The sequence below is a fragment of the Salmo trutta genome, chromosome 32 (genome assembly GCF_901001165.1).
Source record: "Salmo trutta chromosome 32, fSalTru1.1, whole genome shotgun sequence".
Classification (NCBI taxonomy): Eukaryota; Metazoa; Chordata; class Actinopteri; order Salmoniformes; family Salmonidae; genus Salmo; species Salmo trutta.
Genome location: NC_042988.1, coordinates 38,478,942 through 38,503,253, shown reverse-complemented (window position 1 = coordinate 38,503,253; position 24,312 = coordinate 38,478,942). Strand labels below are relative to the sequence as shown.

The 24,312-nt window shown below is 45.7% G+C and overlaps 2 protein-coding genes across 3 annotated transcripts in view; one reads left to right on the top strand and one right to left on the bottom strand.

The window, feature by feature from the left end:
- Positions 1-5,562, bottom strand: part of LOC115171850 (DNA polymerase delta catalytic subunit) — a 39,752-nt gene extending 34,190 nt beyond the window's left edge. Inside the window, exons 1-6 of one of the 2 annotated variants that reach the window (XM_029729029.1) lie at positions 5,485-5,562; positions 2,050-2,241; positions 1,605-1,718; positions 1,212-1,352; positions 765-890; positions 230-398 (exon numbers count right to left, since the gene is read on the bottom strand). In XM_029729029.1, coding sequence (XP_029584889.1) covers positions 230-398; positions 765-890; positions 1,212-1,352; positions 1,605-1,718; positions 2,050-2,236 — 737 coding nt within the window. In that variant the 5' untranslated portion in view covers positions 2,237-2,241; positions 5,485-5,562. Of the gene's footprint in view, positions 1-229; positions 399-764; positions 891-1,211; positions 1,353-1,604; positions 1,719-2,049; positions 2,242-5,484 lie in introns of those variants that run through there. The other variant, XM_029729028.1, reaches the window with a different exon arrangement.
- Positions 5,563-8,396: 2,834 nt separating this feature from the next.
- LOC115171852 (glycogen [starch] synthase, muscle) overlaps positions 8,397-24,312 on the top strand; it is a 28,985-nt gene continuing 13,069 nt past the window's right edge. Inside the window, exons 1-7 of the mRNA XM_029729035.1 lie at positions 8,397-8,558; positions 14,787-14,905; positions 15,040-15,221; positions 16,902-17,093; positions 19,875-20,060; positions 21,535-21,679; positions 23,414-23,531. Of these exons, the coding sequence (XP_029584895.1) occupies positions 14,788-14,905; positions 15,040-15,221; positions 16,902-17,093; positions 19,875-20,060; positions 21,535-21,679; positions 23,414-23,531 (941 nt within the window). The 5' untranslated portion in view covers positions 8,397-8,558; position 14,787. The remainder of the gene's footprint in view (positions 8,559-14,786; positions 14,906-15,039; positions 15,222-16,901; positions 17,094-19,874; positions 20,061-21,534; positions 21,680-23,413; positions 23,532-24,312) is intronic.

Below are 24,312 nucleotides of genomic sequence, written 5' to 3'. Positions count from 1 at the left end.
AGACCATCATAAACACAACCAAGTGATCATTTTTTCGATAGCATATATGAACTGTTTTTATTAGACTGTCAGAGTGTTGCAGTCTAAATGGCAGCTCGTTGAGGCAGTAAGGGGGGTAAGCGAGGCCCGGCAGTTTAGGGAATGAACTGGATTAAAATGTCAAGAGAAAACCAGGACTGCTTCTTTTTTTTCTTTTCTCTCTCTCACACACACACCCCCACACACACACCTGATCTCAAAGTCGATGTTAGCCTCGTAGGAAGAGAAGCTCTGAATGGGGAAAGGTCCGAACTTAAATCCCTGTTCCAGGAGCCTCTTCGCCGGGGCAATCAGACGAGGCATTGCCATGGTGATGCGCAGGAAGTCCACAATCCGTTTCCCATGGTAACCATACATACCTGGAGGAGAGATGGGGAGGAAGTTATCAACTACCCTGTCAGCCTAGTCAACACCACAGCACTACAAGCTACCACCCACACACACACACACACACACACACACACACACAAAAACAACAGCTCAACTGTTAACACACAGGATACTCCTCTGCATCCTTGGTAAAAGGAGGTCATTAAGGACTGATAGAGCGTCTTCACTTCTTCATTCAACCAATTCAAACGCTCTTTTCTTTGCTACCTGTCCAAAAAAATTCCATGTTAACATTCTGAACTTTCCTTTGCCTCAAATGACTACTGGAACGCACCCTAAGTGTATCCTGGAGTCAGCAGTCCCACCACTAGACCAGACATGGGCACTATACCTACTTTCTTTGCGTGTGATGTCCACCGCCAGCACAGTGACCGACATGTTGTCCTTGTTGGAGCGCATGTCCTTCAGCACAGCAGAGTTAAGCTCCCTTTTGAACTCACTCAGGTGATCGCTGGTGAACCCTGAGACAGAGAGAGGAAGGGAGGGGGAAAGTGAGAGAGAAAAGGGGTGGATGAATTTGATATTGTTACTCCATTCCACCGACTCGGTGGACAATTTTAAAGCCATTATTTTCATGTTGTTTGTGTTTGGCCATCAGATTGAGTGCTAAATAATAATGTAACCTTCTGCTTCTTAAAGTGACCACGACATTACTACTGTGACGCCTAGAAAACACGTATCTCACACGTTCATGCAACGCTTAGCTCACACTAATAGGTCTGATATATAGAGTAATGTTGCGTATCATTATATTATATTATTCATTTCCAGAGAAAACTCACCATTGGGGGCAGGGATGTAGAAATAGGGGGCAAAGCCGTGCACGTGGCAGCACACACTGTTCCCGCTGTCAGTCACCCCGAACATGCGGATTATTGGTACATTCCCCTGAGACTGACCTGGCATGCCAGCCACAGCAGCCCCTGTTGAACAGACCATCACAAACAGTTTAGGTTGGTGTCATGACTCGTACTCCTGCCTTAAAACGTGACATAAAAATGGCCTTTAAAAGTCTATAGCAGCCTAAATACGCTTCAACTGAAACTAACATGTTGGTCCCATGGACTGTCAGGCATTGCCTTTATATATCCATCTATGATCTTGAGAGTGGTTACATTTCTCCAGCCTCATCCCTGAGCTTTACTGCAACTGAAGTTGACTGTGACATAGCTTACCTAAATAGTAATCAAGGTCGATCTGTTGGAAGACCAGGGTGTCAGAGTCCGGGTTAAGAGGGGCGGCCTGCGGCCGACGCCATCGGGGGTTGAGGTCAGCAGAGAACAGCTCACCTGCAACCGGGTCAAGGGTCAGGGGTCACATGCAGAAGACAGTGTGATGTTAAAAAGGCAGGTTAATTAAAAATGAATGAAACTCTCCACCACCAATGTCAAATGGTAGCCTGGGTACCAGTGTGTTGAGTTATCATTCCACTCCTTGTCATGCTAAACATTTAGTTGGCCTACATGGAGTGGAATGATGGCTTTAAACAGGTTCTGGATTTCAGGCTAGTCAAATGGCAGAAATCCTAAACATTTCAGTCATTCCAGACAATAGGAATCCCTGGTAAGACTAAAGCCTGCACAATGCACATCAACATGCGCTCTCCTCTCATCCTCTCACCAACAGGGATGACGTCATGCCCTGCCTGTCCTTCCCTCTCCTCCGCCTCCATATCGGCTTCTTCGAACAGGGCGAGTTCCTCCTCGAAGATCGACGGGCTGTCTTCCCAATCCCCAGCAGTTTTACCACGCTTGGCCTGGGACGCCCCGCCCCTCGGCGGACCGCTATTCCGCCTTTTAGCATCCATGTGTCCTACAGGAGACATCAATGGACCAACGATTAGTACTTTACACACCTTGCAAGCATTTGTATCTGTCACGTGTGAATATTGTTTATATATTTAGTACTATATCTATATATTTATCTTATCTGATTTGCTACAACTTATCTTCCTTCAGGAAAAATAAAGTAATTCTAGTGTATTCTATTCAACCAAATAGGCTCCAACTGGTTCAGCTGGTAGAGCATGGCGCTGGCACCATCAGGTCGTGGGTTTGATTACCGCTACGGCCATCCATAAAAAAATGATGGACCCAAAACCGTGAGTCACTTTGGAGAAAAACGTTAGTTAAATCGCATGTATATTATACAGCCAGGCCTATTTCATTCTGATTGATATAATTCACTGTCATCTGGCCACTTTGATTATACAGTTGAAGTCGGAAGTTTATATACACCTTAGCCAAATACATTTAAACTCAGTTTTTCACAATTCATATTTAATCCTCGTAAAAATTCCCTGTCAGAATAATAATAAGAGAGAGAATGACACCTTTCAGCTTTTATTTCTTTCATCACATTCCCAGTGGGTCAGAAGTTTACATACACTCAATTAGTATTTGGTAGCATTGCCTTTAAATTGTTTAACTTGGGTCAAATGTTTGGGTAGCCTTCCACAAGCTTCCCACAATAAGTTGGGTGAATTTTGGCCCATTCCTCCTGACAGAGCTGGTGTAACTGAGTCAGGTTTGTAGGCCTCCTTGCTCGCACACACTTCCTCAGTTCTGCCCACATATTTTCTATACGACTGAGGTCAGGGCTTTGTGATGGCCACTCCAATACCTTGACTTTGTTGTCCTTAAGCCATTTTGCCACAACTTTGGAAGTATGCTTGGGGTCATTGTCCATTTGGAAGACCCATTTGCGACCAAGCTTTAACTTCCTGACTGATGTCTTGAGATGTTGCTTCAATATATTCACATAATTTTCCTGCCTCATGACGCCATCTATTTTGTGAAGTGCACCAGTCCCTCCTGCAGCAAAGCACCCCCACAGCATGATGCTGCCATCCCTGTGCTTCACGGTTGGGATGGTGTTCCTCAGCTTGCAAGCCTCCCACTTATTCCTCCAAACATAACGATGGTCATTATGGCCAAACAGTTCTATTTTTGTCTCATCAGACCAGAGGACACTTCTCCAAAAAGTACAATACTTTTGTACCTGTTTCCTCCAGCATCTTCACAAGGTCCTTTGCTGTTGTTCTGGGATTGATTTGTACTTTTCGCACCAAAGTACGTTCATCTCTAGGAGACAGAACGAGTCTCCTTCCTGAGCGGTATGACGGCTGCGTGGTCCCATGGTGTTTATACTTGCGTACTATTGTTTGTACAATCAGGCATTTGGAAATTGCTCCCAAAGATGAACCAGACTTGTGGAGGTCTACAATTTTTTTTCTGTGGTCTTGGCAAAGGGGCACTGAGTTTGAAGGTTGGCCTTGAAATACATCCACAGGTAAACCTCCAATTGACTTAAATGATGTCAATTAGCCTATCAGAAGCTTCAAAAGCCAGGACAACATTTTTCTGGAATTTTCCAAGCCGTTTAAAGGCACAGTCATCTTTGTGTATGTAAAGTACTGACCCACTGGAATTGTGATACAGATTATTTCACTAAAAATTCACTGTATGTATCAATTGTTGGAAAAAATACTTGTGTCATGCACAAAGTAGATGTCCTAACTGACATCCCTAAACTATAGTTTGCTAACAAGAAATTTGTGGAGTGGTTGAAAACGAGTTTTAATGACTCCAACCTAAGTGTATGTAAACTTCCGACTTCAACTGTAGCTGATGTAGTTATGGTGAGCTTTCTAGCGCATTGGCTGCCTGGGCATCACTCAGGTGGAGGGTGAAGGTTGTTGTGTTAGATTGCTAGCCAGCTACCCTCATAAAATTCTATATTTAGGCCACTTAATTTCAATGCCCAATGATTCTTGAAATGCCTCATGAGTTTAGTAGAACGGTCTTACCCCATCATAATCCAAAATATAAGGTTGTTACAATGTCTTTGTAAACAATGTAGCTATAGCTTCAAAATATGTGTCAAACTAGCTATCACTCTGATCTCATGTAGACTGGGACTTGTTAGGTTCATAGCTCCATCTATGATGTTGAGTGTTACCTAGCTAGCTACAGTAGCTCCCTCATTTTTACAAAGTTACCTACATGTATCCAGCCCTGGCTATTCCTGTGAACTAACTACAGTGGTGGAGAAAGTACAACATTTTCATACTTGAGTAAAAGTAAAGATACCTTAAAAGAAAATGACTCAAGTAAAAGTGAGTCACCCAGTAAAATACAACTTGAGTAAAAGTCAGAGTATTTGGTTTCAATATACTTAAGTATCAAAAGCAAATGTAATTGATAAAATGTACTTAGGTATCAAAAGTAAAAATCATTTAAAATGTCTAATTTTAAGCAAACCAGACGACACGGTGTTCTTGTTTTTTTTAATTTACGGAGAGCCAGGGGCACAGTTCAACACTCAGACATCATTTACAAACGAAGCATTTGTGTTTAGTGAGTCCTCCAGATCAGAGGCAGTAGGGATCAGCAGGGATGTTTGCTTGATAAGTGAGTGACTTGGAACATTTTCCTGTCCTGCTAAACATTCAAAATGTAACGAGTACTTTTGGGTGTCTGGGAAAATGTATGGAGTAAAATGCACAATCATTTTTAAGGAATGTAGTGGAGTAAAAGTAAGTTGTCAAAATAGTAAATAACCAAAACAAACGACTTAAGTAGTACTTAAATTATTTTACACCACTAACTATAGGAAACCAAGTGGCAGGGCTGCCGTTTGGCTGAAACACGAATGAAGGACTGTGCCTTTAACAGCTAACGTTAACTAGCTACAATAACCAAATCCAAATATCACTTTCCAACTTCATAGCTAGCTATCCGCTGATGAAGTTGAGACACTGGTAACTTCTGGTCACATTTGGAAGACGAGCAGACATCATTAGTAAGTAGCTATCAATATTAATAGTTACAAGTCGCCGTTGAGGTGTTTATTTGCTACAATGTGAACTTCTCAACGTCGTTGAACAACAACACGCCTGCAAGTTAGCTATAGCTAACTAGCTAGCCCTGTTTATATTGTAAATAACTAGTTACAAAGAAACAAATGAATCATCATCCGAATGTATTTGGCAATCGGACACATGTGACATGGTTAGCTAGCTCTCGCTACTTGGTAATAAAATGTTGTAGCTACCTTTTCAATGTGGTGACTTCGATCAGATCCGACTTGACAACAACTCCCGCCACTTGTGCGTTTAATTCGTGAACTTCCACCCCCGGAGGATTTCCACAGCGCACGTGGTGATTGGTCAAAAGAGCGGAAACCCGTGGCTGAAAAAAGGGATGGAGGCAGCGGCCATATTTGGTGTGGCTCAGAGACTGAAAACTCTGTGTGAGCTGTGTTAGATTGCTATCATAACAATATGTTTACATTGTGGTGACACTCAATTTGAAGTCTAATCACAGAAAATAGACTGTTTAATATGTATTTTAAAGACGTATAAAACACTTCTATTGTATCTCTATGAGCTAATAACCTAACCCAATAGATGAAATCGATGTTTATTCCAATTATTATATTATATTGTAAACAAGCAGTGTGGTTCACTGTAATGTATTTATCGTTATAGGTTACTAAAGGGTTATATATCAGGCCTGTGTGTGTGTGTGTGTGTGTGTGTGTGTGTGTGTGTGTGTGTGTGTGTGTGTGTGTGTGTGTGTGTGTGTGTGTGTGTGTGTGTGTGTGCAGGTGTATGTGAAGATGGCTGGGGGTGGTGCGGAGGGCACCTCAAACAGCTTTTTCCTGCAATCTAGAGCCATAATCATTATACTTAATTCTGTGTAAAAGAATATCTGAAATGTTCTGCGTATCTAAGCATACCTCTTAAGCTGTCTGTCTCCTCCTGACTGATGGTTATTTTTTTAAAGAAACTAAATATTATTCTCTGCATCTCTGATCAAATCTGGGTAAAAGAGTTCAAGGAATTTGAGTCTTATTTGATACATTTAGTTATTACTTGCTTTTCTAAACCAACCTTGCCTACTCTAACTTGATTGATATCCTGAAATGTCTTCTTGGTCGCTGCTTTTAGCAACGCTAGCATTTACACAATTGCGTTGCTGGGGATTAGCTTGCAAAAAAAATGGAATAATATGCCAGAAGTCAAAAGTTTAATAAAATTAAATGTCATCTTATTCTGTTGATTGTCTGTAGGCTTGGTCTTTATGGGGGATTTGAGAGAGAAAAAAAACATCTAATCAAATCAAATGTTATTAGTCACATGCGCCGAATTCAACAGGTGTAGATCTTACAGTGAAATGCTTACTTACGAGCCCCTAACCAATAATGCAGTTTAAAAAAATACAGATAAGAATAAGAAATAAAAGTAACAAGTAATTAAAGCAGCAGTAAAATAACAATAGCGAGACTATATACAGGGGGGGTACCGGTACAGAGTCAACGTGCGGGGGCACCGGGTAGTTGAGGTAATATGTACATGTAGGTAGCGTTATTCAAGTGAATATGCATAGATGACAACAGAGAGTAGCAGTGGTGTGAAAGAGGAGGACGGGGGAGGGGGGCATTGCAAATAGTCTAGGTAGCCATTTGATTAGATGCCTCTTGGACCTAGACCTGGCGCTCCAATACCACTTGCTGTGCGGTAGCAGAGTAAACAGTCTATTACTAGGGTGACTGGAGTCTTGACAATTTTTAGGGCCTTCCTCTGACACCACCTGGTATAGAGGTCCTGGATGGCAGGAAGCTTGGCCCCAGTGATGTACTGGGCCGTTCGCACTACCCTCTGTAGTGCCTTGCGGTCGGAGGCCGAGCAGTTGCCATACCAGGCAGTGATGCAACCAGTCAGGATGCTCTCGATGGTGCAGCTGTAAAACCTTTTGAGAATCTGAGGACCCATGCCAAATCTTTTCAGTCTCCTGAGGGGGAATAGGTTTTGTCGTGCCCTCTTCACGACTGTCTTGGTGTGCTTGGACCATGTTAGTTTGTTGGTGATGTGGACACCAAGGAACTTGAAGCTCTCAACCTGCTCCACTGCAGCCCGTCGATGAGAATGGGGGTGTGCTCGGTCCTCTTTTTCCTGTAGTCCACAATCATCTCCTTTGTCTTGATCGCGTTGAGGGAGAGGTTGTTGTCCTGGCACCACACGGCCAGGTCTCTGACCTCCTCCCTATAGGCAGTCTCGTCACTGTTGTGTCATCGACAAACTTAATGATGGTGTTGGAGTCGTACCTGGCTGTGCAGTCATGAGTTAACAGGGAGTACAGGAGGGGACTGAGCACGCAGCCCTGAGGGGCTCCTGTGTTGAGGATCAGCGTGGCGGATGTGTTGTTACCTACCCTTACCACCTGGGGGCGGCCCGTCAGGAAGTCCAGGATCCAGTTGCAGAGGGAGGTGTTTAGTGCCAGGGTCCTTAGCTTATTGATGAGCTTTGAGGGCACTATGGTGTTGAACGCTGAGCTGTAGTCAATGAATAGCATTCTCACATAGGTGTTCCTTTTGTCCAGGTGGGAAAGGGCAGTGTGGAGTGATATAAAGATTGCATCAGTGGAACTTATAATTAAACAGACTTTACAAACGTGGGTCTAGGGGGGGGGGGGGGGACAGAGAGACATGCAAGAGGAAAAACTATAAGTTCAGTAAGGTTTCACAGCATATAAGAACTGAGAGAGGAGCTTGCTGCATGGTCAAATGTCATTCTGTAGTCACGTTGTTGGTTGTACTTTCCGCTATATTCCAATCTGACACTCAACGAGCATTATAAATAACTTGCTTGCCCTTTTCTCTCCTCTTTGAAAAATAAAAAAAGACAGACCAGTTGCTAACGTTGCTCACGAGTCCCTCTCCTTCGATTGACAACAAAGTCCACCAACCACCGTCCGTCTTAGTGAACTCAGTCAACCAATTGTACATGTTGGTTTGTGAAAACGACCCATTTTGCCATGGGCGGGGCCTGTACCCCATAGAAATCAAGGGGTCAAGAACGCCATCTCATGAATAATGTGAAAGAAGGCGATACTTTTGCCGATACATCCCCGCCCCCTTACGTGCAGTAATCCGCACACAGGCGTTATTTCATTTTGTCCATCAACATGACATACTGTGCATTAAACCAATGTGGATCTCCAGCATTCGCATGAGGCTTCCGCCCCCTCTGCTATCTCAATTTTATTTATTTTTTTGATTGATTGAAACAGATGCCAATGTTGCCATAGCTTGCTTTACCGAACTTGGTACGAGACCGGTTTAGGGTAAGTAACCTTCACCACCTCAGTGGGGTTGATAATAATGCCATGTTTTCTGGAACGTATAGCCTATGAGTACGTGTATTATTGCCGAGGTAAGGAGAGCGTCCTCTGCATCGCGTTGTGTTCTGGCTGGGCAAGCAGTCTTCCTGATACAGTGTGTCGTCGCAATGTAACCGGTGACAGTAAACAAGTTACATTGTAGTCATTATTTGTAACAAAGCGGTGTTTCATAATTATGAATGATAGTGTGTTGTTCGCTGCTGGAGTGTGTGTGTCTGTGTGGGAGGTGTGACTGAGCGGCACGAGCGAAGAGGAGGCCTCAGACAGTACTAGTAGCCAGCCAACCTGTTCCCAGGCATCCTTACAGGCTTCTTTAGGATGTATAATGTACTCCATTCATATTCAGGAAGAGAAAGTAGCCTCAGACAGTACTAGTAGCCAGCCAACCTGTTCCCAGGCATCCTTACAGGCTTCTTTAGGATGTATAATGTACTCCATTCATATTCAGGAAGAGAAAGTAGCCTCAGACAGTACTAGTAGCCAGCCAACCTGTTCCCAGGCATCCTTACAGGCTTCTTTAGGATGTATAATGTACTCCATTCATATTCAGGAAGAGAAAGTAGCCTCAGACAGTACTAGTAGCCAGCCAACCTGTTCCCAGGCATCCTTACAGGCTTCTTTAGGATGTATAATGTACTCCATTCATATTCAGGAAGAGAAAGTAGCCTCAGACATGGTCAGTGTAACTTAGGCTATCATAAACGATTTATATTGCCCTGCCCTGGGCTGAGTGGGACTCCTGTCTTTTACATCTCTATCATTCATCAAAGTGTGTGTGTGTAAAGAGGGAGTACATTCGCTCCATCATAACAAGTGTGTTACACTACAGTTCCACTACAGACCTGCTCTGTATGAAATGTCTCTATATTGCCAACAACAGTCTGAAACCATGGGAGTTGGGTTTGCCTGAGCCACAGCATGCCAACAGTCAACCAACGTTGGGTTGCTGCAACTAGTGTCGTAAATCACCCTGCAATATTTCATCATGGTGCTGCGTGTCACCAGCATCGTTTGTTGTCCAAGCTATTTCACAAAGCTGAGGGGGGTGTGTGTCACGTTCAGTATTTTTCTGACATGACAAGATTGTCTGGTCAGAACATGTCACTAAAATAGTGTAGTAACTTCCTGGTCCTAGGCTCTACTCAGCGCCCACCTTCACCTCTCTCATCCTCTCCCTCCCTCTCTTCTACCTTACCCCTCTCTTCCTCATCCTCTCCCTCCCTCCCTCTCTTCTACCTTCCCTCTCTCATCCTCTCCCTCCCTCCCTCTCTTCTACCTTCCCCCTCTCTTCCTCTCCCTCCCTCCCCCCACCTCTTCTACCTTCACCTCTCTCTTCCTCTCCCTCCCCCCACCTCTTCTACCTTCCCCCTCTCATCCTCTCCCTCCCTCCCTCTCTTCTACCTTCACCTCTCTCTTCCTCTCCCTCCCCCCACCTCTTCTACCTTCCCCCTCTCATCCTCTCCCTCCCTCCCTCTCTTCTACCTTCCCTCTCTCTTCCTCTCCCTCCCCCCACCTCTTCTACCTTCCCCCTCTCTTCCTCTCCCTCCTCCACCTCTTCTACCTTCACCTCTCTCTTCCTCTCCCTCCCCCCACCTCTTCTACCTTCCCTCTCTCTTCCTCTCCCTCCCCCCACCTCTTCTACCTTACCCCTCTCTTCCTCATCCTCTACCTCCCTCCACCTCTTCTACCTTCCCTCTCTCTTCCTCTCCCTCCCCCCACCTCTTCTACCTTCACCTCTCTCTTCCTCTCCCTCCCTCCCTCCCTCTCTTCTACCTTCCCTCTCTCTTCCTCTCCCTCCCCCCACCTCTTCTACCTTCACCTCTCTCTTCCTCTCCCTCCCTCTCTTCTACCTTCCCTCTCTCTTCCTCTCCCTCCCCCCACCTCTTCTACCTTCCCTCTCTCTTCCTCTCCCTCCCCCCACCTCTTCTACCTTCCCTCTCTCTTCCTCTCCCTCCCCCACCTCTTCTACCTTCACCTCTCTTCCTCTCCCTCCTCCACCTCTTCTACCTTCACCTCTCTCTTCCTCTCCCTCCCCCACCTCTTCTACCTTCACCTCTCTCTTCCTCTCCCTCCCCCCACCTCTTCTACCTTCACCTCTCTCTTCCTCTCCCTCCCCCCACCTCTTCTACCTTCACCTCTCTCTTCCTCTCCCTCCTCCACCTCTTCTACCTTCACCTCTCTCTTCCTCTCCCTCCTCCACCTCTTCTACCTTCACCTCTCTCTTCCTCTCCCTCCCCCACCTCTTCTACCTTCACCTCTCTCTTCCTCTCCCTCCCCCCACCTCTTCTACCTTCACCTCTCTCTTCCTCTCCCTCCCCCCACCTCTTCTACCTTCACCTCTCTCTTCCTCTCCCTCCTCCACCTCTTCTACCTTCCCCCTCTCTTCCTCTCCCTCCTCCACCTCTTCTACCTTCACCTCTCTCTTCCTCTCCCTCCTCCACCTCTTCTACCTTCACCTCTCTCTTCCTCTCCCTCCTCCACCTCTTCTACCTTCACCTCTCTCTTCCTCTCCCTCCTCCACCTCTTCTACCTTCACCTCTCTCTTCCTCTCCCTCCCCCCACCTCTTCTACCTTCACCTCTCTCTTCCTCTCCCTCCCCCACCTCTTCTACCTTCACCCTCTGTTCTTCCACTACTCTACATTACAGTTGATGACTGTACTTCCACAAATATTTCACTCTCTCTCACACACACAGATCACACTCTCTCTCTCACACACACAGATCACTCTCTCTCTCACACACACAGATCACTCTCTCTCTCACACACACAGATCACATTCTCTCTCACACACACAGATCACATTCTCTCTCTCACGCACCACACAGATCACATTCTCTCTCTCACACACACACAGATCACTCTCTCTCTCACACACACAGATCACATTCTCTCTCACACACACAGATCACACTCTCACACGCACCACACAGATCACATTCTCTCTCTCACGCACCACACAGATCACATTCTCTCTCACACACACACAGATCACTCTCTCTCACACACACACAGATCACACTCTCTCACACACACAGATCACATTCTCTCTCACACACACAGATCACACATTCTCTCTCACGCACCACACAGATCACATTCTCTCTCACACACACAGATCACATTCTCTCTCACACACACAGATCACACTCTCACACGCACCACACAGATCACATTCTCTCTCACACACACAGATCACACTCTCTCTCACACACACACCCATGTGCACACACACACCACTGCATACTGTCTGTCTCATTCTCACACACACTCCTAGACCCCATAAGACACAGCAGAGCTAGTTGGGACAGCCTCTTCTCATTGACTTTTTAAAGAATCAAGGTGTGTATTTAATAAATCCCTTCTGACATCAGCAGCTGTCACAAATACTTCTCCAGATACCCAGCCTAAAATCCCCAAAGCGCAAGCAATGCGGAAAAAGTCCCACGAGAGAGAGGTGTGTGTGTGTTCTGTGTGTGTGTGATATATATACATATATCCCCCGCCACATAGACTATAGCAGCATAGATAGGGACACAGTAACAAGTGTAGCAGTGATGAATAAATACATGTCCATTGGGGTGGAGGCAGAGTAAAGACTGTTGGGGGGGGGAGCAGCAGACTAAATTACCACTGAGGGGGTGTGGGGACCAAGTGAAATAAAATATAAATAATCATTTTTGACTGACATATTTTTAGACCACGACGTCCCAGTTCTCTCTAAGCTGAGCGTACTGAGGTAACCATCCACTCTCTCAATGGTCTTAACAATCAGGGCGACAGGTAGCCTAGTGGTTAGGGACAGGTAGCCTAGTGGTTAGGGACCGGTAAGCCTAGTGGTTAGGGACGGGTGGCCTAGTGGTTAGGGACAGGTGGCCTAGTGGTTAGGGACAGGTAGCCTAGTGGTTAGGGACAGGTAGCCTAGTGGTTAGGGACAGGTAGCCTAGTGGTTAGGGACAGGTAGCCTAGTGGTTAGGGACCGGTAAGCCTAGTGGTTAGGGACAGGTAGCCTAGTGGTTAGGGACAGGTAGCCTAGTGGTTAGGGACCGGTAAGCCTAGTGGTTAGGGACAGGTAGCCTAGTGGTTAGGGACAGGTAGCCTAGTGGTTAGGGACAGGTAGCCTAGTGGTTAGGGACAGGTAGCCTAGTGGTTAGGGACAGGTAGCCTAGTGGTTAGGGACAGGTAGCCTAGTGGTTAGGGACAGGTAGCCTAGTGGTTAGGGACAGGTGGCCTAGTGGTTAGGGACAGGTGGCCTAGTGGTTAGGGACAGGTGGCCTAGTGGTTAGGGACAGGTGGCCTAGTGGTTAGGGACAGGTGGCCTAGTGGTTAGGGACAGGTGGCCTAGTGGTTAGGGACAGGTAGCCTAGTGGTTAGGGACAGGTAAGCCTAGTGGTTAGGGACCGGTAAGCCTAGTGGTTAGGGACAGGTGGCCTAGTGGTTAGGGACAGGTAGCCTAGTGGTTAGGGACAGGTAGCCTAGTGGTTAGGGACAGGTGGCCTAGTGGTTAGGGACCGGTAAGCCTAGTGGTTAGGGACAGGTAGCCTAGTGGTTAGGGACAGGTAGCCTAGTGGTTAGGGACAGGTAGCCTAGTGGTTAGGGACAGGTGGCCTAGTGGTTAGGGACAGGTGGCCTAGTGGTTAGGGACAGGTGGCCTAGTGGTTAGGGACAGGTGGCCTAGTGGTTAGGGACAGGTGGCCTAGTGGTTAGGGACAGGTGGCCTAGTGGTTAGGGACAGGTGGCCTAGTGGTTAGGGACAGGTGGCCTAGTGGTTAGGGACAGGTGGCCTAGTGGTTAGGGACAGGTACCCTAGTGGTTAGGGACAGGTGAACCTAGTGGTTAGGGACAGGTGGCCTAGTGGTTAGGGACAGGTGGCCTAGTGGTTAGGGACAGGTGGCCTAGTGGTTAGGGACAGGTGGCCTAGTGGTTAGAGACAGGTAGCCTAGTGGTTAGGGACAGGTAGCCTAGTGGTTAGAGCGCTGGACTAGTAACCGAAAGGTTCCAACTATCCCCGAGCTGACAAGGTAAAAATCTGTCGTTCTGCCCCTGAACAAGGCAGTTAACCCACTGTTCCTAGAACGTCATTGAAAATAAGAATGTTCTTAACTGACTTGCCTAGTTAAATAAAGGTAAAATAAAAATCCCAGACCTATGTTGGAAAATTGTTAACATTGTGGGAGGGAGACTACTCCCAGGGTCTGGTTGTTTATGGGCGGTTGTTTATGGGCGGTTGTTTATGGGCGGTTGTTTGGGGGTACAGAACATGGTGTTCTTCCACAGCTTGTGGTGATGATTCATGTCTTTTTAAGTCTAGAAAGTTCCCCCTGTACCACTGACCAAATACTGTTGTATATGGGCCTACGGTATCATTGATGTCATTTGATCAAGTTATCAGATTTGGATGCAGTACTTTGTACACACACACACACACACGCTCTTAAATGACCTGGGTTGTGATGTTGAGTCAGTCATGTCATATAGTGTTTTCATGTTAACTCTTCCTTTCCATTTTGGGGCAGCAAACATAGACATTTCCTTCTGCATCTTTATCTCACCACTGCATTATACTCTTTGTCATAGGAGCCATTGTAAACAAGCTGTGTATAGCTTCTAATGATGCTTTAAAATAGTGTATAGTCAACCAGCAGATATTAAAGGCTGTCCGACAGCGGTACGCTAATGATAAGAAGATATAAATGCACAATAAAGTTATTTCTTAAACATTTATTTGGAGGTCAGGATACTGATGTGTAAAAATGCTGGAAAGTGAGCACACACATTCACTTTAACCCTTAACCTCATTGACTCTACTCCTAACCAATGGTAACTTTTAAACCTCACCCCTCAACCTCACTGACTCTACTCCTAACCAATGGTAACTTTTAAACCTCACCCCTCAACCTCATTGACTCTACTCCTAACCAATGGTAACTTTTAAACATCACCCCTCAACCTCATTGACTCTACTCCTAACCAATGGTAACTTTTAAACCTCACCCCTCAACCTCACTGACTCTACTCCTAACCCCATTTCATTTCCACCTCAATGATCACCCCTATGTCTAACTGTACATCTTCAGCTATTTTAGCTCTGCCAGCTAAATATACCCTTCCTTCCAAAAAACAATATCTCTCATGACATGTCTAAACCATGTGTGTTGTTCATCTTTCCCAGCATGCCTCTGGCTCGCAGCCTGTCCATCACCTCCCTGTCGGGGTTGGAGGAGTGGGATGAGGAGTTTGACCTGGAGGACGCTGTCCTCTTCGAGATCGCATGGGAGGTGGCCAACAAAGGTGTGTGTGGAACGACAGTATATTAGTAATAACTCTTGGTTCTGTGTGGAACGACAGTATATTAGTAATAACTCTTGGTTCTGTGTGGAACGACAGTATATTAGTAATAACTCTTGGTCCGTGTCTCTGTGCAGTTGGTGGGATTTACACAGTGATCCAGACCAAAGCCCGTCTGACGGCAGAGGAATGGGGAGAAAACTATTTCCTGGTTGGTCCGTACGTGGAGAGTAACGTCCGCACCCAGGTGGAGCTGATCGAGCCCACCAACCCTGCCCTTAAGAGAGCCATAGACAAGATGAATTCCAGTGGATGTAAGGTACAGACCCACACAGAGACCCACACAAGTTTGCTGGCACTATTAAAGGACTTAAAGGGGAAATCTGCAGTTTCTTCCTCCATTTTTGGACTTAGAAGTTAATATGTACCCATTTTGATTCTTTAAGAATATAACTTAAATGTATAAATATAAATGCCTCATGAGCTTAGTTTAACTGTCGTACCCCACCACAACCCAAAATATATAAGCTTTGCCCCAATGTTTGTAAACATAAACAAATACCATATAAATCAAACATGGTCCTTGCGTCCATAGTTCTGTCTGAGTTTGAGAGTGGTTACATTTCCCCAGCCCCACCCCTCAGCTTTTTACCAAACTGCAGATTGTCTCTTTAAAGGAGCTACGTGTAACATTGGCACCAACTAGCACCAAATGCAGCAAAGGAGTATAAATCCATGAGACTAAAACTAACTTTTTAGAACCCAGTGTAAAGTTGCTAATTAGCATTTTTACCTCAACTAGCCTGTGTGTGTACAGCTTCCTAAATTACCATTGGTTCTCGATCGTGAAGTTGACACCAATAGAAAAGAACATTAGCAATACATAACTTCACGTCCTTGCAATTGAAGTTTTTTGGGATTATGATGAGGTTAAAAGCAGTACTATGCCATTTCAGGCAATTCTAAGCAGTGTCCTTCAGTTTAAAAAAAAGTTTGAGTTACTTCATGACTTCAACCTTGCCTCAAAAGCCCCTGTGCGCCCCAAGACCCCAACTAACACTGGTCCATGGCATTGGCCTTTCCCCAGGACACACACACACACAGTCTTGTACAACTAACCTTGTGGGGACACACAATTCAGTCCCATTCAAAATCCTATTTTCACTAACCCTAACCCTAGTTCTTAATTCTAGCACTAATTCTAACCTTAACCCTAAACCGCCTAGAAATAGTATTTGACCTTGTGGGGACTAACAAAATGTCCCCAGTTGGTCAAAAATAAATGTTTACTTCTGGTCCCCACAAGTATAGTTAAACACGTCCACACACACACACAGTGTCCCTCTTTCTCTCTGTATTTATTTCACTCTATCCTTCACTCTCTGTCCTTGTCGTTCTAATCTCTGGTATTTCTGTTAAAAGGTTAAAGACTGTATCAGTGTCACACACACTGCTGTCTATTTCTGGTAGGCAGTCTGTACCGTGTGTGTGTGTGTGTGTGTGTGTGTGTGTGTAGTTCAAATGTGTAAGTGTGTGTGCCATACTGAGTCACTCCTTGGCATTCTATTTGTGCAGGGTCATAGCAGTGCAGTGCACCATGGGAAAGCCCTGTGTGGTGAGGTCAGATCATTTGATTGGAGGAGAGCGATACTGTGCCCTAATCGTCCTTACTTGAGGACTGGAAGTTGTGGAATATCTGTGTAAATCATTGTATTAGCTCCCTGTTCTTTGTGGTATAAACAACAGGACAATGTCTTTTAATTCTCTGTACTGGGCAATGACAAATAAACATATGTCAAACACTCTAGGTCCAGACTGTGACCACATTGAAAACATGCTAGTTGAGTAACGACACTATGGCTAACAGCACCAGACCTTGTCTGCCTGGCTAGCGAGCTACTTTTAAAACACTGACCCCAGTCTCTCATTCTCACCCCTCCTCTCTCTTTCACTCTCTCTCCGCCTCTCTTTCTCACCCCCCCATCTCTCTTCACCCCAGGTGTACTTTGGTCGTTGGCTGATTGAGGGAAGTCCATACGTGGTGCTGATAGATGTGGCGTTCACTGCCTGGAACCTGGATAAGTGGAAAAAAGAGTTATGGGACAACTTCTCCATCGGGGTGCCCTGGTTCGACCGCGAGGCCAACGACGCCGTCCTCTTTGGCTTCTTGACCGCCTGGTTACTAGGAGAGGTGGGTTGATGTCAGGGATAATGGGTTACTAGGAGAGGTGGGTTGCTGCCAGGGAGGGTCATGGATAATGGGTTACTAGGAGAGGTGGGTTGCTGCCAGGGAGGGTCAAGGATAATGGGTTACTAGGAGAGGTGGGTTGCTGCCAGGGAGGGTCATGGATAATGGGTTACTAGGAGAGGTGGGTTGCTGCCAGGGAGGGTCAAGGATAATGGGTTACTAGGAGAGGTGGGTTGCTGCCAGGGAGGGTCAAGGATAATGGGTTACTAGGAGAGGTGGGTTGCTGCCAGGGAGGGTCAGGGATAATGGGTTACTAGGAGAGGTGGGTTGCTGCCAGGGAGGGTCAGGGATAATGGGTTACTAGGAGAGGTGGGTTGCTGCCAGGGAGGATCAGGGATAATGGGTTACTAGGAGAGGTGGGTTGATGTCAGTGATAATGGGTTACTAGGAGAGATGGGTTGCTGCCAGGGAGGGTCAGGGATAATGGGTTACTAGGAGAAGTGGGTTGCTGCCAGGGAGGGTCAGGGATAATGGGTTACTAGGAGAAGTGGGTTGCTGCCAAGGAGGGTCAGGGATAATGGGTTACTAGGAGAAGTGGGTTGATGTCAGGGATAATGGGTTACTAGGAGAGGTGGGTTGCTGCCAGGGAGGGTCAGGGATAATGGGTTACTAGGAGAGGTGGGTTGCTGCCAGGGAGGGTCAGGGATAATGGGTTACTAGGAGAGGTGGGTTGCTGCCAGGGAGGGTCAGGGATAATGGGTTACTAGGAGAGGTGGGTTGATGTCAGGGATAATGGGTTACTAGGAGAGGTGGGTTGCTGCCAGGGAGGGTCAGGGATAATGGGTTACTAGGAGAGGTGGGTTGCTGCCAGGGAGGGTCAAGGATAATGGGTTACTAGGAGAGGTGGGTTGCTGCCAGGGAGGGTCGGGGATAATGGGTTGAATGGGGCTAAAGGGGGCGTGGCCTACACACTGCTCACTGTTATAACAGGGAAGTAGGAGGTTCTAGCCCAGTGGTCACCAACCTTTTCTGAGTCAAGATCATTTTCGCAGTCAAAAATCAAGCTGAGATCTACTGCTCAGATTTATTTTTTTACATTAACCCACACAAACAGTTTAGTAGGAATGAGGTTTGGGCAGTAGGCCTAATACATTATCACAGCATATTGGCTATATGAATGGCCTGCCAATATTGTTAATCAGACCATATTAGATTTCAAAACTCGAGCTTTGATAACAAAATAGATCAGTTGGTTTAGCACTGTGGAGCATGAATTTAAATAATTCTCTTTTTTATTTTACTGGACTGATGGTATCTAAATCTGATGGTCAACGAGGTCAAATCACCACGTCACTGATCTTCAGGTCGAAAGGTCGGAGCTCTAGAGAGATGCTCGAGTTTCCGACTTGGAATTCCGAGTTGGATGACCGTTCAAAACGATTTTTCCCAACCACCTCTCACTGTTCCTGCTCTCTCTTTCCTTCGGTGAGACTGACCAGAAAGAGAGGACACCGTCTTCCACCTGATGGCGAAACTCGAGTCGCGCCGCATCTGCCTCATGCACAAATTCATGTTGTTCCTATGACCAGAGAAGTAAAATATTTTGTAATATTAAAATCGACACGACGAGCTGCTAATAATAATAAAATGCAGGGCTATCGATACTTGGCTACTCATTCATTGCAGCTGCAGCCCGAGGGGAAGTACAGAGAGGCCCATTTTGAAATGTGTTGAATAAAACTGTGCTGAATATAAACTTAAACATGAACTTTGTCATAAAAACAGCAGGTCTTTGCTGTGTTCGTTGAGTCTCTCTGTGGTCATGGTTTTAAAAGTTATTAAATCTTACGTAGACTAGCAGCCTATTAAACTTGGATGTGGCCAGGGTCATGGAAGCTCTGTAGCTACGGTGATTTGAGCTATCCGATTGGGCAGCGCAGTAGGTGCACTCGATTTAGTCAGAGATTTGCCGGTCCGCCGGGTAGACAGTTTGTCTCATGGGAACACTTTGCTTACCCGGTGTTCAGGACTTTTGAATCAAGTGCACCTACCGGCAATGGCTTAACATGATTTTAAAAAAGGAGCTCACGCCTTTATCGTTCGTTGGCTTTTCTACAGAAATATTTGGTGATCGACTAGGAATGCCTTGAAGATTGACCATCGCGATCGACCGGTTGGCGACCACTGTTCTAGCCAGATTAATAATGGCTTGTGTCAGTGCAAGCTTGCAATTCATTAGTAACAGTATTCCATAGAAGGTTCCGTATTAACCCCACATTGTATTCTGGCCCATTATATTAACCCCCCATTGTCTTCCTCCAGAATGCTGGCCCATTATATTAACCCCCCATTGTCTTCCTCCAGAATGCTGGCCCATTATATTAACCCCCCATTGTCTTCCTCCAGAATGCTGGCCCATTATATTAACCCCACATTGTCTTCCTCCAGAATGCTGGCCCATTATATTAACCCCACATTGTCTTCCTCCAGAATGCTGGCCCATTATATTAACCCCACATTGTCTTCCTCCAGAATGCTGGCCCATTATATTAACCCCCCATTGTCTTCCTCCAGAATGCTGGCCCATTATATTAACCCCCCATTGTCTTCCTCCAGAATGCTGGCCCATTATATTAACCCCCCATTGTCTTCCTCCAGAATGCTGGCCCATTATATTAACCCCCCATTGTCTTCCTCCAGAATGCTGGCCCATTATATTAACCCCCCATTGTCTTCCTCCGGTATCCTGGCCCATTGTAGTAATCCCACATTGTCTTCCTCCAGTATGCAGCGCAGTGTGAGGAGCCTCCCCATATCCTGGCCCATTTCCATGAGTGGCTGGCAGGCCTGGGCCTGGCTCTATGCCGACAGAGACAGTTGCCCGTGGCAACCATCTTCACCACCCACGCCACCCTGCTGGGACGCTACCTATGTGCCGGCAGCGTGGACTTCTACAACAACCTTGCCGATGTGAGTGTGGGTGTGTTTGTGTGTACACATGTGGTGATGATGATCTGTGGTGTGTGTGTTGGTCGGGGTTGGGATGTCATGTTTACTATGTTCTGATTGTTCTGTCTTTGCATTTTCAGCATCATTCATAGGTAACTGACCTCACAGTAAGTGTTGTGGTTAATTCTAGGTTGTTTGAAGGTCAGTTGTATCACCCTAGCTAGTATATTTTGCCCTGGTCCTAAATCAACCCCTTACCCCTAGTCCCCTACTTAGTATTCACTAGTGTAGATCTGAAAGGGAACTGTTATCAGACTGATGATACCAATCTGATGCTTCTAGAGTTAGTGGAGAACTATTACCAGACTGATGATACCAATCTGATGCTTCTAGAGTTAGTGGAGACCTGTTACCAGACGATACCAATCTGATGCTTCTAGAGTTAGTGGAGAACTGTTACCAGATGATACCAATCTGATGCTTCTAGAGTTAGTGGAGAACTGTTACCAGATGATACCAATCTGATGCTTCTAGAGTTAGTGGAGAACTGTTACCAGACTGATGATACCAATCTGATGCTTCTAGAGTTAGTGGAGAACTGTTACCAGACTGATGATACCAATCTGATGCTTCTAGAGTTAGTGGAGAACTGTTACCAGATGATACCAATCTGATGCTTCTAGAGTTAGTGGAGCACTGTTACCAGACTGATGATGCCAATCTGATGCTTCTAGAGTTAGTGAAGAACTGTTACCAGATGATACCAATCTGATGCTTCTAGAGTTAGTGGAGAACTGTTACCAGATGATACCAATCTGATGCTTCTAGAGTTAGTGGAGAACTGTTACCAGACTGATGATACCAATCTGATGCTTCTAGAGTTAGTGGAGAACTATTACCAGACTGATGATGCCAATCTGATGCTTCTAGAGTTAGTGGAGCACTGTTACCAGATGATACCAATCTGATGCTTCTAGAGTTAGTGGAGCACTGTTACCAGACTGATGATACCAATCTGATGCTTCTAGAGTTAGTGGAGAACTGTTACCAGACTGATGATACCAATCTGATGCTTCTAGAGTTAGTGGAGAACTGTTACCAGATGATACCAATCTGATCCTTCCAGAGTTACACAAGTGTGGGGCGGGCAGGACCGTAGCATTTTAATCATGTTGGTTTTTAGCATCTAGTCTGTCCTGTTTCATCGACCCTGGATTGCGCCACTAAAACAGTGAAAGCACTTATTTGATGTGCTATTTACTGCTGAACGTTGTGGGTCAGTGTCTCCCAGCCTCTTCACCATAGCCACTACTCTAGATCAGACAGGTTTGGATAGGCTTTGTTTTATGATCAAAAATCATTGTGAATACATTTTCTTGCAAGTTATTTATTCAATTAACTATCTTATAGTAGGTAATAGCTTAATCTTGTCTTGGTGAGTGGAATTGACGATTTGGAATTGTCTTTTCGCTCTGTCTGTGTCTCTCTGTCTCAGTTCAACGTGGATAAGGAGGCGGGGGATAGACAGATCTACCATCGGTATTGTCTGGAGCGGACAGCGGCGCGCTGCGCTCATGTCTTCACCACCGTCTCTCAGATCACAGCCGTTGAGGCAGAGCACCTGCTGAAGAGGAAACCAGGTGTGTTTGTGCTGTGTGCGTGTGTGTGCCTGCCTGTCACAGGAATTCCTTTCAAACCTTTTAACTTCTTTGTTTGTTCTTAGTTGACTGTCTGGCTAACCTCTCCTGTTATCTCTACCTCTACCTCTCCTGTTATCTCTACCTCTCCTGTTATCTCTACCTCTCCTGTTATCTCTACCTCTCCTGTTATCTCTACCTCTCCTGTTATCTCTACCTCTCCTGTTATCTCTACCTCTCCTCTCCTGTTATCTCTACCTCTCCTCTCCTGTTATCTCTACCTCTCCTCTCCTGTTATCTCTACCTCCCCTCTCCTGTTATCTCTACCTCCCCTCTCCTATTATCTCTACCTCCCCTCTCCTATTATCTCTACCTCCCCTCTCCTATTATCTCTACCTCTCCTATTATCTCTACCTCTCCTCTCCTATTATCTCTACCTCTCCTATTATCTCTACCTCTCCTATTATCTCTACCTCTCCTATTATCTCTACCTCTCCTATTATCTCTACCTCTCCTGTTATCTCTACCTCTCCTCTCCTATTATCTCTACCTCTCCTGTTATCTCTACCTCTCCTCTCCTATTATCTCTACCTCTCCTCTCCTATTATCTCTACCTCTCCTCTCTTGTTATCTCTACCTCTCCTCTCTTGTTATCTCTACCTCTCCTCTCTTGTTATCTCTACCTCTCCTCTCTTGTTATCTCTACCTCTCCTCTCTTGTTATCTCTACCTCTCCTCTCCTGTTATCTCTACCTCTACCTCTCCTGTTATCTCTACCTCTCCTGTTATCTCTACCTCTCCTCTCCTATTATCTCTACCTCTCCTCTCCTGTTATCTCTACCTCTCCTCTCTTGTTCTTTCTCTACCTCTCCTCTCTTGTTCTTTCTCTACCTCTCCTCTCTTGTTCTTTCTCTACCTCTCCTCTCCTGTTATCTCTACCTCTCCTCTCCTGTTCTTTCTCTACCTCTCCTCTCCTGTTCTTTCTCTACCTCTCCTCTCTTGTTCTTTCTCTACCTCTCCTCTCCTGTTCTTTCTCTACCTCTCCTCTCCTGTTCTTTCTCTACCTCTCCTCTCCTGTTCTTTCTCTACCTCTCCTCTCCTGTTCTTTCTCTACCTCTCCTCTCCTATTATCTCTACCTCTCCTCTCTTGTTATCTCTACCTCTCCTCTCTTGTTATCTCTACCTCTCCTCTCTTGTTATCTCTACCTCTCCTCTCTTGTTATCTCTACCTCTCCTCTCTTGTTATCTCTACCTCTCCTCTCCTGTTATCTCTACCTCTACCTCTCCTGTTATCTCTACCTCTCCTGTTATCTCTACCTCTCCTCTCCTATTATCTCTACCTCTCCTCTCTTGTTCTTTCTCTACCTCTCCTCTCTTGTTCTTTCTCTACCTCTCCTCTCCTGTTATCTCTACCTCTCCTCTCCTGTTCTTTCTCTACCTCTCCTCTCCTGTTCTTTCTCTACCTCTCCTCTCTTGTTCTTTCTCTACCTCTCCTCTCCTGTTCTTTCTCTACCTCTCCTCTCCTGTTCTTTCTCTACCTCTCCTCTCCTGTTCTTTCTCTACCTCTCCTCTCCTGTTCTTTCTCTACCTCTCCTCTCTTGTTATCTCTACCTCTCCTCTCTTGTTCTTTCTCTACCTCCCCTCTCCTGTTCTTTCTCTACCTCTCTTCTCCTGTTCTTTCTCTACCTCTCTTCTCCTGTTCTCTCTCTCTCTCTCCTTCTCCCCCATCACCCCACAGACATAATCACCCCTAACGGGCTGAATGTGAAGAAGTTCTCTGCCATGCATGAGTTCCAGAACCTGCACGCCCAGAGCAAGAACCGTATCCAGGAGTTCATCAGAGGTCACTTCTATGGGTCAGTGGGGTCACCACCCAAACACAAATATACTATATACACGTACTGCTGACCCACTGGGCACAGATGTCATTTCAATGTCTATTTCTGATTGTCATTATGTTGAGTTGTCGACTAATGCGATTTCAACAAAGAAATAATCACCATGACATTGGATTTAGGGTCAAAGTTGGGTGAAAAAAAACAAGAAATTCCCTTATATTGATGACTTTTTTTTTGTTGATTCAACATTATCACATTTGTTTTGTTTAAATGATGTGGAAACAATGTTGATTTAACCAGTTTTTGCCCAGTGATGGGAGTGTTACCTCTTGGTCTCTTCACCAGGGGTACTATGGGTACTGTCATATTAATAGACAACCCTAGAAACAGCCTGTTGCTAGAACCTAATTGACACGATCATTTTCAGGGTTTGAAACTGTGACCAAAACAGTCACATTTGGGACCTTTTGAATTGGCAGTGCGACACACATTTTGAATTGGCAGTGCGACACACATTTTGAATTGGCAGTGAGACACACATTTTGAATTGGCAGTGCGACACACATTTTGAATTGGCAGTGCGACACACATTTTGAATTGGCAGTGCGACACACATTTTGAATTGGCAGTGAGACACACATTTTGAATTGGCAGTGCGACACACATTTTGAATTGGCAGTGCGACACACATTTTGAATTGGCAGTGCGACACACATTTTGAATTGGCAGTGAGACACACATTTTGAATTGGCAGTGCGACACACATTTTGAATTGGCAGTGCGACACACATTTTGAATT